This window comes from Pelodiscus sinensis, chromosome 1, assembly GCF_052426305.1.
Source record: "Pelodiscus sinensis isolate ZL-2025 chromosome 1, ASM5242630v1, whole genome shotgun sequence".
In the NCBI taxonomy this organism is placed as follows: Eukaryota; Metazoa; Chordata; order Testudines; family Trionychidae; genus Pelodiscus; species Pelodiscus sinensis.
In genome coordinates, this window is record NC_143052.1 from 256997929 (window position 1) to 257014706 (window position 16778).

The 16778-nt window shown below is 46.2% G+C and overlaps 1 protein-coding gene across 1 annotated transcript in view; it reads left to right on the forward strand.

The window, feature by feature from the left end:
- Nucleotides 1–314: 314 nt before the first annotated feature.
- DCT (dopachrome tautomerase) overlaps nucleotides 315–16778 on the forward strand; it is a 40720-nt gene continuing 24256 nt past the window's right edge. The window contains exons 1-3 of the mRNA XM_075918823.2: nucleotides 315–863; nucleotides 12495–12794; nucleotides 15121–15221. Coding sequence (XP_075774938.2) covers nucleotides 551–863; nucleotides 12495–12794; nucleotides 15121–15221 — 714 coding nt within the window. The 5' untranslated portion in view covers nucleotides 315–550. The remainder of the gene's footprint in view (nucleotides 864–12494; nucleotides 12795–15120; nucleotides 15222–16778) is intronic.

The window sequence follows — 16778 nt, forward strand, 5'->3', positions numbered from 1 at the left end:
TAATACGTTTAAAGGGTTTTGATTTTTAAAATATGGACAAACAACAAAGCCCTGTATTCCCAACCACTCCAGGCACTATGTGAGGTCATCAGTCTGGCAAAGCACGTGAGACAGAGAAGACACAGAGAAGAAAACCCAGGAGCGTGCTCCCTTCACAGAGTTCCAAAGCCCTTCAGGACTTTCCCCCACTCTCTTTTCACCCTTGATGTCATGTGCTAAACACGAGGATTTAGGCAGTGCTAATCCTCCTAATGAGGGCTTCTCCCACCCTCTATATAAATCCTCCAAATCTTGGCAAGCATCACAGAGCAAAAGCCTTTTGAACCACATTCAGGGTAATTAGAGTCAAGGATTAAACAAACACCCCAAATGCCAACATCATAAGCAGTGAGGGAAATTATCTCATTCAGTCAGTTAGTCAAAGCTCAGTCTGCTGAGAATCTGGAAGAAGTGCGGCCCTCATCCTGTCCAGAGGCAGTTCACGAAACACCCTTGCTCTTGTCCTTGATTGCGGACGCCAAACCCAGCACAGAGAGTGGTTCCTGCAGCAATGACCTCCCAGCCGCAGCGGGTGAGGTGGCTCTGCTCCGCTCTCCTGGGCTACCTGAGCTGCTGCTGCATGCCGCGAGCTGAGGCGCAGTTCCCCCGCATCTGCATGACAGTAGAGGCGCTGCTGGCCAAGCGCTGCTGCCCAGCTTTGGGCCAAGAGCCGAGCAACGTGTGCGGCTCTCAGCAGGGCAGGGGACAGTGCAAGGAGGTGCAGGTGGACACCATGCCATGGCGCGGCCCGTACAACCTCCGCAACGTGGATGACCGGGAACAATGGCCCCGGAAGTTCTTCAATCGGAGCTGCCAGTGTACAGGTGAGAGGAAGAGAACTGACACAGACTAACTCTGCTCTAGAGAAGAGCAAATCCCTGATTGTGGCAAAGGATCAGGAGGGTTGATCCAAATTGCACTACAAATCTAGCCAACCCCTACCCTACTGGTGAGAGAGGCGCTTGAGCTAGCCTAGAAACCCAGTAGAATTAGAAGATGGTTCTCTCTCACATTTAAATGCTGTTGTTTTTTCCACATGTGCTCACAGGAAAGGACCCCCCCCCCCCATTATTGTTACAGGGTTTGCCCATAAGGGCATTCTATTTCCCATGCTTAAATCTGGTTTATTAGGTAGCATAGACAGGGTTTGTGACAATTAGAAGTGTACAGTAAACTTCCGATAATCCGGCACCTTTAGGACCCAGGGGATGCCAGATTATCAGATATGCCGGACTATTGGAAGGGGGGACTACGAGGAGTCGGGGGAGGGATGCCACCCAAGGCCCCTCATAGCCTTCCCTTCCGATAGTCCGACTCTGCCCCAGGCATCCCCGATTCAGCTGCTGCTGGTCAGTTTCAGCAGCGGCTGAATCGGGGATGCCTGCTGCAGAGCAGCTGGGGTGCTGCCGGGTTGGTCCGGTAGCGTCGCCCCTCGGCGCAACAGGACCAACCCGGCAGCACCCCAGCTGCTCTGCCCCCGGTTTCCACGATTCAGCTGCTGGTCAGTTTCAGTAGCAGCTGAATCGGGGAAGCTGGGCGCAGAGCAGCTCCAATTGTCCGTCTGCCTGGAGCACTTCTGGGTTCCTGATGGTGCCGGACCATCAGGAGTGCCGGAGCATTGGATGCCGGACCAATGGAGTTTTACTGTATATAGATGAAGCTGTACACCTGTATCAGCACATGTTGAGCTGGGATTAATTACTGCCAGAGTAGTAGTTTGCACTGTCTGCCCTGAAAATTTCATTGATGTCAGCGATCCCAGCTGGTAAACGTAATTCTGCTTTGCAGTGCTGAAAGAACCTAATGTTACATACTGTGCTAAAGCCAACAGGACTTAGTAGTGCTTTAATTGTGCTAAAATGTGATGCATTCAGGGATTTAGTACAATTCTTACAAGGTGAGTCCTGTCAGTCTTGCAAAATGATTTAACTTTGTGGAGAGAAAACAGTTGGAATTTTCAATGCAGACATAACCAAAGCAGTCCCATTGACTTCAAGTCCTGGGTACACTATCAAACATCAAGCCCTCACTAGCCTATGGCACATTGAGTTCAGTGGGAAATTTTTAAATGTTGAGCCTGCAAACACAAATGCACATGCTTAACTGTAAGTGCAAGTATAAGCTTTTAGACGACTGGAGAATTTGATCATAAATTCTGTGGGGCAGCGATCTTGTCTTTTTTCTATGCTGTTATATACAATGGAGAATATTAACAGAACCTTATTAAGATAGAAAAGTTAGACACTCAAAACTTACGAAAATGTCAGAATTAAGTTTGCCTATGTATGCTTAATTTGCACACACACCTCTGGCCGCCTTGTGTGAGAATGTAGCTTTTAATTACATGATCACATGCTAATTTTTCCACAGGACCCCTGTGTCATTCAATACACAGGATAGACAGTGCTCACTGAATTAACAGTTTGTGAATAAGTTGGTTTATTCTTGCTGTTCAATGTGTGTGCTCCTCAGCCGAATTCACTAAGCATTATTCAAACCCTTCACTAAAGACAGAATTGTTATTTTCCTCATGGGCCTAGCTAGCTATAGTACTGCACTGTTGTATCTTGAGTGAGTCATAAACATTAATTTAAATTTCTTCCTAACACTGATGTGAAGTGTGTGTGTGTGTGAGAGAGATATCATGTCCATTTTACAGGTGGTGAAGAGGGTGCCCCACCATGTAACTTTTAGATCATTTGCCCAGGATCTTGGAGATTTAGGTTCAATTCCCTTTGTGGGGAGAGAGGCTTTGAAGAGGGGTACTCTGTACCCCACCTGTCAGGAAAGTACTCAACCACTGAACTATGAGAGATTCTGATATGGGAGTCTCTCATTATCTCCTGGTGAAATTGTTTCGCTGTAGAAAAATGATTGGCATCTGGGTTTCTTCCCTTTCAAGTGGGTACCCTAACCGTACAGAGTCTTTTTTTCCTATGGCCCCTTTGTGGAACCAGACCAGAGAGATTGAAGTTAAAAGTTCACTAAGTTTGAGTGCCCAGTGTTTGAGATACCAGGGCCTGACTACTAAGAGTATTTCTATTATATATCACTTTATATTTTCAAAGCAGAGCTCCCTGTGACTTTAGTTTGAGCTGTCAGTGCTCCTGCAACTCATACCCGAGGATCACATCTCAGGCATCCAGAAAATGGAACACGTAGTTAGTGACCAGCTGTGATTTGTCAGGTTTCAGGCTTGCCTAGCATCACCCAGGAACTCTGTGACAGAGGTAGAGCTAGATTCCAGTTATCCAGGATTGCCTTAACCCTGAGATTGGCTTTTCTCTTTCTTTTGGTTCCCTGCCTCATTCATTGCACATCTTCCACCTTCTGCAACAAATGACCTGGACATCCTACAAACAACAGCCTCCTTCACGTCACAGCCCTGCTCTTTCCCAGAGCTGGTCCATCTTGCACACTGAGGCTATGTCTACACGGTGTTCTTTTTCTGTTTTTTCCCCCAGAAGATGCTTTTCCGACATATGGTCCATCTACATGGGGCCAAATGTGGGAAAAAGCTCCTCTTTCAGAAGATCCCTTATTCCTCATTAAATGGATCATTTTATTCCCCTGTATAAAATGAGGAATACAGGGCTTCTGAAAGAACGGGCCCACTTTTTCAGAAACTGATCTGAAAAAGCAGACGTGTTTCCTGGATGTGGCAGAGTTTTTTTGGGATACCTCCAGTATCTCGGGAAAACTCTGTAGTGTAAACATAACCTGAATCAGGCAAAGGACCTATGGACAGACAAACAAACAAACAGAAACAACGGTGTGATCATGTTTTTAAAGTTTGTATCACAATCAGTGTTCCCTCTATTTTTTTCCATCAATAGATGGAATAAATTTTGTTATCTGCCGCAAAGCATGTTCAGATGTGCACCACCAGTAGAAATACATGCTGCTGGCTGTGGATGCTGTGTGCACTCTGTTAATCAGCTGAGCAGCATTTGAATCTCTCCTGGGTGGCTGCCCAAATGACCAGCTTAGCAGAAACACTGATCACAATACAGGCAGTCCCCGAGTTACGCTGATCCGACTTACGTCGGATCCGCAGTTACGAACGGGGTTTTTCTCGCCCAGGAGGACGGGAGCGGCGGGACACCCAGATGCACTGCGGTCCCGCCGCCCGCATCCCCCGGGGCGAGAAAAGCTGCTCTGCGTCTCTCTGGTCTGCTGGGGGGCGGAGACCAGCAGACCAGGGAGACGGGGAGCAAAGCCGCGGAGTATGCGGGCAGCGGGACAGCCGCGTCGCGTCTGGGCTGTCCTGCTGCCCCCGTGCTCCGTGGCTTTGTTCCGCGTCTCCCTGGTCTGCTGGTCTCTTGGAGACCAGCAGACCAGGGAGACGCGGAGCAGCTTTTCTCGCCCCGGAGGACGCGGGCGGCGGGACCGCGGTGCGTCTTGGTCCGCCGCCCGCGTCTCCCTGGTCTGCTGTGGTGGGGGGGGGGGGGCGCAGCTAGTGTGCCCCCCCCCAGCAGACCAGGCTTTTCTCCGGACGCCTGTGGTAGAGCAGCTGGGGCGCTGCCGGTTGGTCCCGTAGCGCCGCTCTGGGCACTACTGGACCAACCCGGCAGCACCCCAGCTGCCGAGGAGCGGCGCTACTGGAGCAACCCAGCAGCACCCCAGCTGCTCTGCCCCAGGCGTCCCCACGTCAGCCGCTGCTGAAACTGACCAGTGCTGACTACAGGAAGCCCGAGGCAGAGTTGCTCTGCCCCGGGCTTCCTGGAATCAGCCTCTGATCAGTTTCAGCAGCAGCTGACTTGGGGACGCCTGAGGTTCTTAAGTTGAATCTGTATGTAAGAACTGGCATCCAGATTCAGCCTGTTGAAACTGATCAGCGGCTGATTCCAGGAAGCCCGGGGCAGAGCAACTCTGCCTCGGGCTTCCTGTAGTCAGTCGCTGGTCAGTTTCAGCAGCGGCTGAATCTGGACGCCAGTTCCGACTTACATACAGATTCAACTTAAGAACAAACCTACAGTCCCTATCTTGTACGTAACCCGGGGACTGCCTGTACATATGCATAGGCAACCTTAACTCTAGCGTTGCCTAACTTTGGAGAGCTTGATGTCACAATCTTAATAATGTTCTTTTAATGTAGTTTTCTGTGTATAATTTCCATTATGTGGAAACCCACGTGGGTTTAGATCCAATGCTTAATCTCTGCCGCTTGAGGTGACAGAGTGCGTGGACAATACCAGAGGGAGATGGGAAACTCACTAGGGCTACATCTGCACTGTGGCGCTATTTTGGGATATCAGATGCATCCTGAAACAGCTATTTCGTGTCTTTTGGGCAAGCCTGTTATTTTGAAATATAACGGGCTTGCTGTTCTAACGTCCCTGTAAACCTCGTTTCACGAGGGTTAAAGGACATTTTGGAATAGCGCTTAATTTTTAAATTTGGTGCTGGGTAGACCGAACCTTTGAAATAAGCTATTTTGAAATTACCTCGAAATAAGCTACACAATCTGTGTAACTTTGAGGTAAGGGTGCAGTGTAGATGCACTCTAGGTCAGTGGGTTTCCCAGATGTTTGCTGACAGCAGAGGAATGGTGAAACTCAGGAATCCTGGGTTCCATTCCAGGCTATATAGAGGATAGTTTGCTAGTAGACACAGACACTTACACCTGTTCCCTCTAAGCTTGACTCCTGCTGCCCTGTCTCCTTTGCCTAACCAGTCCCAGTTCTTCCTTCCTAGCTCCTCATCCAATCTTTCTCTCCCCACTCCAAACTGGCTCCCAGTCTCAGACATGCTTTTGGGACATCTCCTGTGTTCTCAGTGTTTACCTCCCCGCTTCCTGACTCCTTAACTCAGTCTCTTTGTCTAATTTCCCCCACTGCACCACAACACTTGCACCCAGTCTGCCTCATCTCCTCTGTGCCCACCCCTCCATTCAAAGCCCAGTATTCCTCATTTTATGAGGAATAAGAGCTCTTCCAAAAGAGGAGGTTTTTCAACATTTGGCCCCTGTGTAGACTGGCCAAATATCGGAAAATGGGAAAAGGTATGTAAATTGCAGTTTGCAATTTGCATACCTTTTTCTGAAAATAAACCCAATAGTGTAGATATAGCCTGAGCAGTGCTGCTATGCATCTTCCCCTCAGGAAGGCTTGCCCCACACCCTGTGGAACTAATATTATGGGGAAAGGAGCCCAGGAAAGCTGGCTCTGTTTTAAAGTTGCCTTACTGACGGTGCAGGAAAAAACTATCCCAATGTGAAGAAAGAACAGCAAATATAACAGGCAACCAGCTTGTCTGAACACATGAGGGCCATAGCGTGGCAGTACTGTGCAACCCAGCCTACTGAGTCCAGGGACATATAAAGGGTTAGCTTGTGAGTGCTGATTAACTGGTCCTCTCAGACATGTTCTGTTAGTGGACATGAGTGTCTATATGCTTCTCTGATTCTAGGATGGGAAGAACCCAATTCTGGGGATCATAGTTCCCCAGAGCTAGAGAGCTCCATTAGGAGGTAATTGGCAGAAGGGAGAAGTAAAACTCATTACAATGACACAAGCAGCACATTGATAGAACTTTTAACCTCCCCCTGCCTCATAAGAGTAATCCTCATAAATGAGCATACCCCAGCTCTAGAAAGCTGGCTAGAACATTGGGCTCAATAAGTAGTGATCAGTGGTTCTATGCCTAGCTGGCAGTTGATATCAAGTGGTGTGCCTGGGGTTGGTATTGTTCATTATTTTCATTAATAAGCTGGATGATGGGATGGATTGCACCCTCAGCAAGTTCATGGATGACACTAAGCTGGGGGAAGAGTTTATGTAGTGTAGGAATGGGATCTACAGTGACCTAGACAAATTGGAGGATGGGGCCAAAAGAAATCTGATGAGCAGAGTTCTAAACTTAGGACAGAAGAATCCCAAGCACTGCTACAAGCTGGGGACCCACTGGGTGAGCAGCAGTTCTGCAGGAAAGGACCTGTGGGTTACAATAGATGAGAAGCAGGGTATGAATCAACAGTGTGCCCATGTAACCAAGAAGGCTAATGACATATTGGGCAGCATTAGTAGGAACACTGGCAGCAGATTGAGGAAAGTGATTATTCCTCTCTATTTGACACTGGTGAGGCCACATCTGGACTATTGTGTCTAATTCTGAGGCCCCATTACAGAAAGGATGTGGATGCAATGGAGAAAGTCCAGCAAACGGCACCAAAAATGATTAGAGAGCTGGAGTGCATGACTTATGAGGAGAGGCTTTAGTTTGCAGAAGAGAAGAGCGAGGGGGGATTTGATAGCAGCCTTCAACTACCTGAAGGGGGTTTCAAAAAGGAATGGAGCCAGGATATTCTCAGTATTGATGGATGGAAGAACAAGGAGCAATGGTTGCAAGTTGCAGTGGGGGAAATCTAGGTTGGATATCAGGAAAAATGGTGTCACTAGGCGGGTGGTGAAGCACTGGAATGGGTTACCTAGGGAGGTGGTGGAATCTCCATCCCTAGACATTTTTAGGCCAGGTTTGACAAAGCCCTGCCTGGAATGATTTAATTGGGATTGGTCCTGATTTGAGCAGGATGTTGGACTAGATGACCTCCTGAGGTCTCTTCCAACCCTAATATAAGATACTATGACAGTCGCGACCCAGCATTGCATTTTTCAAAACATCTTACAAATAAAATAATAATAATGATAATAAATTACATTACTGTCTTGCTTTTTATTTTGAAGGATCTCCAAATGCTTCTCAAATTAAATGCAAGTATCACAGATAGCTATCTGGATCCTGATTTGGGAAATCACTTACACACATGCTTTAATTTAAGCAAATGTTTAAATACTTTTTTGTACCAGCAGCCTTTCCTGGATGGATGCACTGGTGCACAACATAATTATATTCAATGTGTGTATGAGTCCATGCGAGAGAGAATTCTGTCCAAGAACAGCTTTACCAATCTGTACTCTTATTGCAAATACCATGAGATTTTAAATGTGCTTGCAGAACAGAGAAGATTTTGTTTTCTAATATGTCATACAAAAGCTCTCTGTATAATGATTTTTCTGCTGTGGTTAGGGTGATCAGATGTCCAAATATTAGAGGTTTTGTCTATATAAGCAATTATACACCCCTTAAAAAGCTCCCTATTGTTCACACTTACTAACTATGGCCCCCGACTTATGGTAGAATGTCTAAGTTGATTGAAACCTTTAGTTCTAAAGTTTAAGTATTAAAGTGTTAAAACCTGATGCTTTAGAGCAGGCATGTCCAAAGTCCGGCCCGCGGGCCAATTGCGGCCCGTGTTCCGGTTTAATACGGCCCCACAGGTAATTTGGCAATATCTATCTTTTAAGGCCCCCAACGAATCCATATGTATTGAGATGAATACATTGTAAAATCTCAGTTAATGTCAGTTGGTCTAAATCAGTTATAAATATATTTGGACACAACATGTATACTTGGTGTTATGTTCCTGTTCATATTTTTTGAACTTAAAAGTTGACAGACAACCTTTATTACCAATAATATGTAATGTACTTTACAATGTTCCTGACATATATTTCAGCTTCCTGGATTTTTTTCATCTGGCCTTCAGATATGAAAGGCAGAGTGATTTAACACCTGTTTAGATTTGTCATCCATGTGACGAAATGAAAAGTATGCCGTTTGCAATAAACTTTGCATAAAATAGTTAATTTGCATTTAATTTTAATGGTTCAAAGAATGTCAGGCAAAATGGCCGGCCCTCACGCATGTTCACTTCATCAAGTGAACTCACCTCTCTTTCACTTTCACCTCTTTGAAAAAAGTTTGGACTCCCCTGCTTTAGAGTTTAAGGAATCAAGTCCCCAATCCTGCAAACACTCATATGCTTAACAGTGCTCTTATGAATAACCCAAGTGAAGTCAAATCCAATTGATATTGGACTTCTTATGGAAGTAAAATTAAGCTCATGAGTACGTGTTTGAAGGTTTGGGTTCTAAGCCAGCTGATTTGATCCTGACATTGTGTAGTCCTGTGTTCTTTCTTTGCAGTTTTAGTTCCTCACAGCTTTACAACCAGCTTTTCTCTGTGGATTCATTACTCTCCACTGATTTTTCTTCTTTTGTGCTGTGTTCCTTCATACTCCTTCTCCTCTTTACAGTTTCCATTCTGAAAATGTAGCAGTGATCAAACACCAAAACAGGAGCAGCATTTGGATAATGACTTTAAGAGAAGTCATCTGGACTTTATTCTGATGCAACCACATTGATACTGAATGTAGGGCTCTTCCAGGTGAATGTCAAAAGGTCTGTGCTGACTAAGGGAGTTGGATTGGTTTTAATAATTTCTGCATAGTAACTATTGGCTATTGGCGTGTATGCTTTTCTTTCATTCTGCAAATTGGTCCAGTTGCTGAGTGTCCGAGATTGAAATTGTAGAAGATTAGGCATAGCACATCATTAGTGACAATTTGTAAGCAATAGTGGTAGTGTAAATCATAGAGCTCTGTAAAGTATTATGCTCTATCTGTTTCGTGTAGAACCTCCAAATGATTCAGACTAAAAAAATCTTATTGCATATTAATGTGGTGCTGTTTCAAAGGGAACTACAGCAATATGGGATAGGGACCTTTAAGCGTGTGTCTGTGAGGGCTACATGGAGCAATTAGAATACAACATTTTAGAGCACTGTACAGTGTACACCCCATTTACACAGTATCCAGATAAATCGTTTGATTTTACTAATTGCTGAGTTCCCAATAGCTCCCACTGTGGTCACTTTTGGAAATTTAGCCATTTCTTTTTGTTGCTGATTGGGGAGCTGAATTCCTTTGGAAGAAAACAATTTTGGGTGCTGAGCACTTTTGAGAAACATATATATATATAAGAATGTGTCTGTTTGTGTGTCTGTGAGTCCATTTGTTCAAGAACTCCTCCTAAACCGTAAGAGCTAAAACCACCAAATTTGATATGCATCTTCCTTTTACCTAACTTAAAGCACGGTCAGGGTTTGGTTGTGCCAGGGCAACTGGAATCCCTGGGAAAAGGAGTTTTCCATAACATGCAAAGAGAGGGGCTGCTGTTCCCAGGGAGACAATATGAGAGTGTCCACTGGGGGCAGCAAGCCCGAAGGGAAGAACTATTCTGCAAAATTGCCACTAGGGGCAGCCATGCCACCAGGAGAGTGGCCAGCAGGGTTGGGGCTCTGCCATTTTGCTTGCCAGCGAGCAGATCAGGTAAGTGGGGCACCTTGCCCAGGAGGCATCTCCTGCTAACCCTCCTCCCATGGGAGAGGTCAGTGGGGAGGGAGAGAGCCCCCATGGGCCTAGCCAGGATGGGTTGAGGGGGAGGGAGAAAGGCCCCTATCAGGCCAGGGGAGAGTGGGAGCCCCAGCTGGCCCCCAGGAACAAGCACGCAGGTGGGGTGCACAGTCCCTGCTGCCCTGCGCCTCCCCTGGGGCGAAGCCAGCGGCCACCCCCACTCCCTGCCCTCAGTCCCTCCTCACTCCCCTGCTCTGACTCCTCCACCCTCCCATGCCCCCAGTCTCCTTCCCTGAGCTCTGCCCCACATTCCCAAGGCCCTGCCCTGACTTCAGCACACCTCACGCCATCAACCTCCCACCCTGAAGGAACTGGGCAATGCCGGGTAAGTCTTGTTTTTTATTGAATCGTCCTCTTTATTTAATTACACTTTTCTTTATAGATCTAAGCTCTAGTTCTTCTTTGCTTAATGTGCTACTATGGTAAACTGTGATCAGTGAAACCCAATTCCTCTCTTTCCAAAGAGAATTGTGGTCAAAGAACCCGCTGAAAAGCCGCTTTCACAACCTTGCTCTCTATAAAGAATTGACTTAATATTCTGGTAGATGCGAAAATAGCCACTCTTTAAAGTGGATGCAAAGCACATTTTGGCATAAGCCTTACTGAAAGATAACATACACACATTAGTTCTTTTCAGTTGTAATCTCTGAATCTGTTGCATGCCTTTTCCAGCTCATTTAAATGCTCTTACTATATCTAATGTGCAACTCAGCTTTTTGCAAATTCTTACAATGAAAAGTAGTGATCACAATTCTTGAGACATTTCCTCCCTATTCTTATTTGAATAAGCTGTGTATTTTGAATTGGACAAAGCACTTTGCAAGCATGAGTTAAGAACGGCTGCATTAGTACGTGACCCTTGTAAATTGGCAACTGACACTAATTACACTTATGGGCAATATTTCAATTGAATTATTGAATGCAGATTAGAAAGGTTTTGTATTTGGAGCCAGTGGGCTAGATTCTGATCTCAGCCACACAAGAGTAAAGCTGAAATAAGTGACAGCAGAAACTGGTATATGATTGTTTACCCTCTAGGAGGGATTATTATGAAGCTATTGCAGGAGTTTCTGGCACAAGTCATGATAGTGGTTGGATATGAAGTACTTCAGAATCACTGCAAAGCAATAAGAAGTTAGCAGCATTCATTACACTTTGCCTTTTTTCAATTTTCTGCATTTCATTTCTGTGTTTTGAATATGAGCTGAATTGCTACCCCAGCGTACAAAACAGTAACGCTCAATCACATTATTTTACCATTGCACTTTTCAAAGAAAAGTAGATGAGCTAGTTCGTTTGGTGAAAATAATTATTTTGACATTAACCGGTGGAAATATAATTGATAACCAGGCTGGAAAAAGAGAACAAGATTGAAATCCTATTATCTAAGTAATTCCAGAAGTATTTAATAAAGCTTAGTGTCTGACAGCATGGCCCAGTGGCACTCCTAAATGCCCTTATGAAGTGATGGTAGAATAAAATGCACTTTGTGTGATAAGGCTGTTTGGCTTTGTTCTATGTGTCAGTGCTAAAACAGAGCCATATGGGATTACTGTGCTTCCCTGGCCTATACCATGCATTCCAGAGCTCTTCAAAACACTGTGGAAACCTGAGCCGAGAGCACTTGTCAGGAGAAGGATGCCCTGTCTGTTTTAGCCATAAGGCAGTGGGGTAAAGAGAGACCCGCCAACATAGTACAGTTTTTCACACTTTTATATAGTATCACTGCACCATTTAATGATACTTCAGTGCATCACCAGCAGCCCTGAATTTTGTTATTTTTAAAATACACTTGAAGAGCAGCAGTCCTTGTCAGACATCTTTGGGATCAGTCCTGTACAATACTGAGTAATCTGGGCCCAGGCTAGCAAAACACTGTATTATCTGCTTTACCTAGGCAGGTGAGTAATCCCATTAGTTCGAGACTATGGTCATATTTAAATGCTATGCTGTATGAGGCCCAGAGTTCTTAGTATCCTGTAGGCCTGTCTTGATAACCTGCCTTGTACGAATCTAGGAAGTATGCCATCATTTCAGTTAAGCAACTGGCAAAGCTGCCAATATTCTCAGCTGCAGAATAGAAATCTCTAGGGAAAAGACAAACTAGCAAACTCAGTTCCTTTGCATTTCAGTCTGTTCTTTTGTGTACTAATTAATAGAGACACAATTTCCTAAATCCGCACTCTCTCTCTTAACACAGGAAACTTTGCTGGCTATAACTGTGGTGACTGCAAGTTTGGCTGGACTGGCCTCAACTGTGATGAAAGAAAACCACTTCTTGTCCGAAAAAATATCCATGCCTTGACTGCAGCAGAGAGAGCGCAGTTCTTAGATGCTTTAGACCGTGCCAAGAATACCACGCACCCAGACTATGTGATTGCTACACAGCACTGGCTGAGTCTCCTTGGGCTCAATGGAACGGAACCACAAGTTGCAAACTGTAGTATTTATAACTACTTTGTGTGGCTTCACTACTACTCAGTCAGGGATACCCTACTAGGTCAGTACTTTCTTTTACTAAGGCATCTAGAATGGTCAAAATGTAATAATTGAACAAGGATAAGTAAGTTGAAAAACATCAAGCCATTTTCTTCATTTGAAGCCACTGCATGTTAAATATTTTGAAAATGTGTTCACTGCCTTTAGATACCTGAATTGGAAGCTGAGATCTTCTGAGAACTCTGCCCATATTGTTAGATGACTAAGCAGGAGGCTACTGGGTTTTGAGCATTTTTGAAAATTTGACCCTTGTACCTTTTATATGTGAATTATTTACCTTTTCCCCCAGATCATTCCTTTGCTGTCTGCCTTGGTGCACAGCACTTTCTCAGAGACACCTTGACAGCAATGGCAGAATGAAATTGAAACTATCTCAGGGTATGTCTACACTACAAAGTTAGTTCGAACTAACGTCCGTTAGTTCGAACTAACTTTCATAGGCGCTACACTAGCGCTCCGCTAGTTCGAATTTGAATCGAACTAGCGGAGCGCTTAGTTCGAACTAGGTAAACCTCATTTTACAAGGATTAAGCCTAGTTCGAACTAGCTAGTTCGAATTAAGGGCTGTGTAGCCCCTTAATTCGAACTAGTGGGAGGCTAGCCCTCCCCAGGTTTCCCTGGTGGCCACTCTGGCCAACACCAGGGAAACTCTATGCCCCCCTCCCGGCCCCGGACCCCTTAAAGGGGCACGGGCTGGCTACGGTGCCCGTGCCAGGTGCAAGCCTGCCAGCACCCAGCCAGCAGACCCTGCACCTGGCACAGCACAGAGCCACCCACCCGATGTCCCCCAGCCCACCCCCTCTTGCCGGGACCAGGCTGGTGGCTCCCGGGAGCTTGCCCTGGACCGCAAGAGGCGGGCACCTTCCTGGGCTAGTGCGGAGATCGTGGACCTTGTCCACGATCTCCGCACTAGGCACAGGAAAGTGGCCGTCTAGGGCAGGAGAGCTGCCAGCCTAGCCACCCAGGAGCAGGTGTGCATGAAAATCAAGGGGGTCCACTGAGACCCCCGACCCTGAGCCCTGAGCTTACAATGGCCGTCCTGGGTCAGACCAAAGGTCCATCTAGCCCAGTAGCCTGTCTGCTGACAGCGGCCAACCCTAGGAACCCTGGAGGGGATGGACCGAAGACAGTGACCAAGCCATTTGTCTCGTGCCATCCCTCTCCAGCCTTCCACAAACTTTGGGCAGGGACACCACTCTTACCCCCTGGCTAAGACCACTCCATGGACCCAACCTCCATGACTTGATCTCACTTCCCTTTCAACTCTGTTCTAGTTGTAGCCTTCACAGCCTCCTGCAGCAAGGAGTTGCGCAGGTTAACTATTTGCTTTGTCAAGAACAACAACTTTCTCTTACTAGTTTCAAGCCTGCTACCCATTCCTTTCCTTTGGTGTCCTCTAGTCCTTCTTTATGGGAACTCAGGAAGAACTTTTCTGAATGCACCGTCTCCACCCAACCCCTGCTTTTAGAGACCTCTATCCTGTCCCCCCTCCGTCTCCTCTTTTCTAAGCTGAACAGTCCCAGTCTCTGTAGCCTTTCTTCATCTGGGACCTGTTCCCAACCCCTGATCATGTTAGTTGCCCTCCCTTCTCCCAGCCTTTCTCTTCCCCTCTCCCACCTCCTTTTCCCAGTCTCCCCCCAGTTTTGTTCAATAAAGACAGAGTCAATGTTGGAAGAAACGTTATCTTTATTTTGTACATCAATAAGAAGGGGGGCTAGGGAAGGGTAAGTGGAAGGAGGTGAGGGAGGAATGGGGTACGAGCCCCCGATGGGGAGGACTGGGCTGGCTCTGCGGGCTTCTGGGGGTGGAAGCTCTCCTGCAGCCCCCCAATTACCCCCTCTCCCCAGATGGCAGCCTGCGGCAAGTGCAGCCGGGCTGATGGCCGAGTGGTGTGATGTGCCCAGTGTGGGTACTCTGGGCACTCCAAGCCAGAACTTCTTTGCAAGTGGGGCACCCCTTAGAACTGTGTGTCCGGGGTGGGGGTCGGGACCCTTTAAGCGCAGCCCTTGGCTAGCCTGAGACAGCATCTCCACGCTCTAAATCCTCCTCTTATGCCCTGCCGGCACTGCTTACGGCCATCCTTAAGCCCTGTTCAGAGTCCACTCAATGTGGACTTGCTAGTTCGAATTAGCAAAACGCTAATTCGAACTAGTTTTTAGTTCTAGACGCGTTAGTTCGAATTAGCTTAGTTCGAATTAACTAATGGATAGCACTCCAGCATGAGCTCAGTTTAACAAAGCTTTAAATTCACAGTGCAGGTTATATAAAGTATTTTTTGTCTAACTTCAACTGGATGCTGTAGTTCTACTGTGCCTTCCTGTTTATAGGACCTGGCCGCCCATTCACTGCTATAGATTTCTCCCACCAAGGACCTGCCTTTGTTACTTGGCATAGGTACCATTTGCTGCTGCTGGAAAGAGATCTCCAGGTAAGCAACATACCCAATCCTGGCATATTTCAGAAATGCTCACATTGCTCTTACTACTGCTCATATTACTTGGAATCTCTGTTGTGCCAACTCTGAATTCCCTGGAATAACTGAACATCTGAGATAGAGTCAATCCCTACACAATGAAATCTCAAGAATGATTGTTCATTCTTTTCAAAGTGAATTGAGTGTTCAGGAAATGCTTATTGGTGAGATGACTTTGGTTTTCTATCCCCTCCCATTAAAAAATAAAATAATCAACAAGTATTACACAAGAGGTCTGAAGAGTCTAGCAGAGAGAAGGTTGACATAAGCTGTATGTTTACTCAGATTATTTCTCACATGCTGGCTCACTCTGAGCCCTTGGTCTCTATTAAAGGCGACGAGGAGTCCTGTGGCACCTTATAGACTAACTGAAGTGTAGGAGCATAAGCTTTCGTGGGCAAAGACCCACTTCGTCAGATGCATGTAGTGGAAATTTCCAGAGGCAGGAATAAATATGCAGGCCAGGATCAGGCTGGAGATGATGAGGTGATCCAATCAAGGAGGATGAGGCCCACTTCTAGCAGCTGATCTGGAGGTGTGAATTCCAAGGGAACAGAAGCTGCTTTTGTAGTTAGCAAGCCATTCACAGTCTTTGTTTAATCCAGAGTTGATTGTGTCAAACTTAAAGATGAACTGTAGCTCAGCAGTTGATCCTGGCCTGCATATTTATTCCTGCCTCTGGAAATTTCCACTACATGCATCTGACGAAGTGGGTCTTTGCCCACGAAAGCTTATGCTCCTACACTTCAGTTAGTCTATAAGGTGCCACAGGACTCCTCGTCGCTTTTGCAGATTCAGACTAACACGGCTACCCCTCTGATACTTGGTCTCTATTGACTCCCAAGAATGTCAGAATCACCATTTTTGGGCCATCTTCATTTTCAGTCCAAATCCAAAGTAGGATCCACTTAACATATGAGTCCATCAAATCGTATAGTGCTTCGTTAAGATGACTATTAGCCTTGCTTGGATTTGAATCAGTGACCTAATAGCCTGAAGGAAGTTGAAACAATATTCTGAGAAAATGGCAGTTGGGTTTTAAATATCAAAATATAGACATGCCAGATATTAGTAATCTCTCTCTCTTTAGGTATGTCTACACTACCCCGCTAGTTCGAACTAGCGGGGGTAGTGTAGTCATCCGCAGTTGCAAATGAAGCCCGGGATTTGAATTTCCCGGGCTTCATTTGCATGAAGCCGGCCGGCGCCATTTTTAAATGCCGGCAGTTCGAACCCCGTGCCGCGTGGCTACACGTGGCACGGAGTAGCTAGTTCGGATTAGGCTTCCTAATCCGAAATAGCTGTACTCCTCGTTCCACGAGGAAGCCTAATCCGAACTAGCTACTCCGTGCCGCGTGGCTACACGTGGCACGGGGTTCGAACTGCCGGCATTTAAAAATGGCGCCGGCCGGCTTCGTGCAAATGAAGCCCGGGAAATTCAAATCCCAGGCTTCATTTGCAACTGTGGATGACTACATTACCCCCGCTAGTTCGAACTAGCGGGGTAGTGTA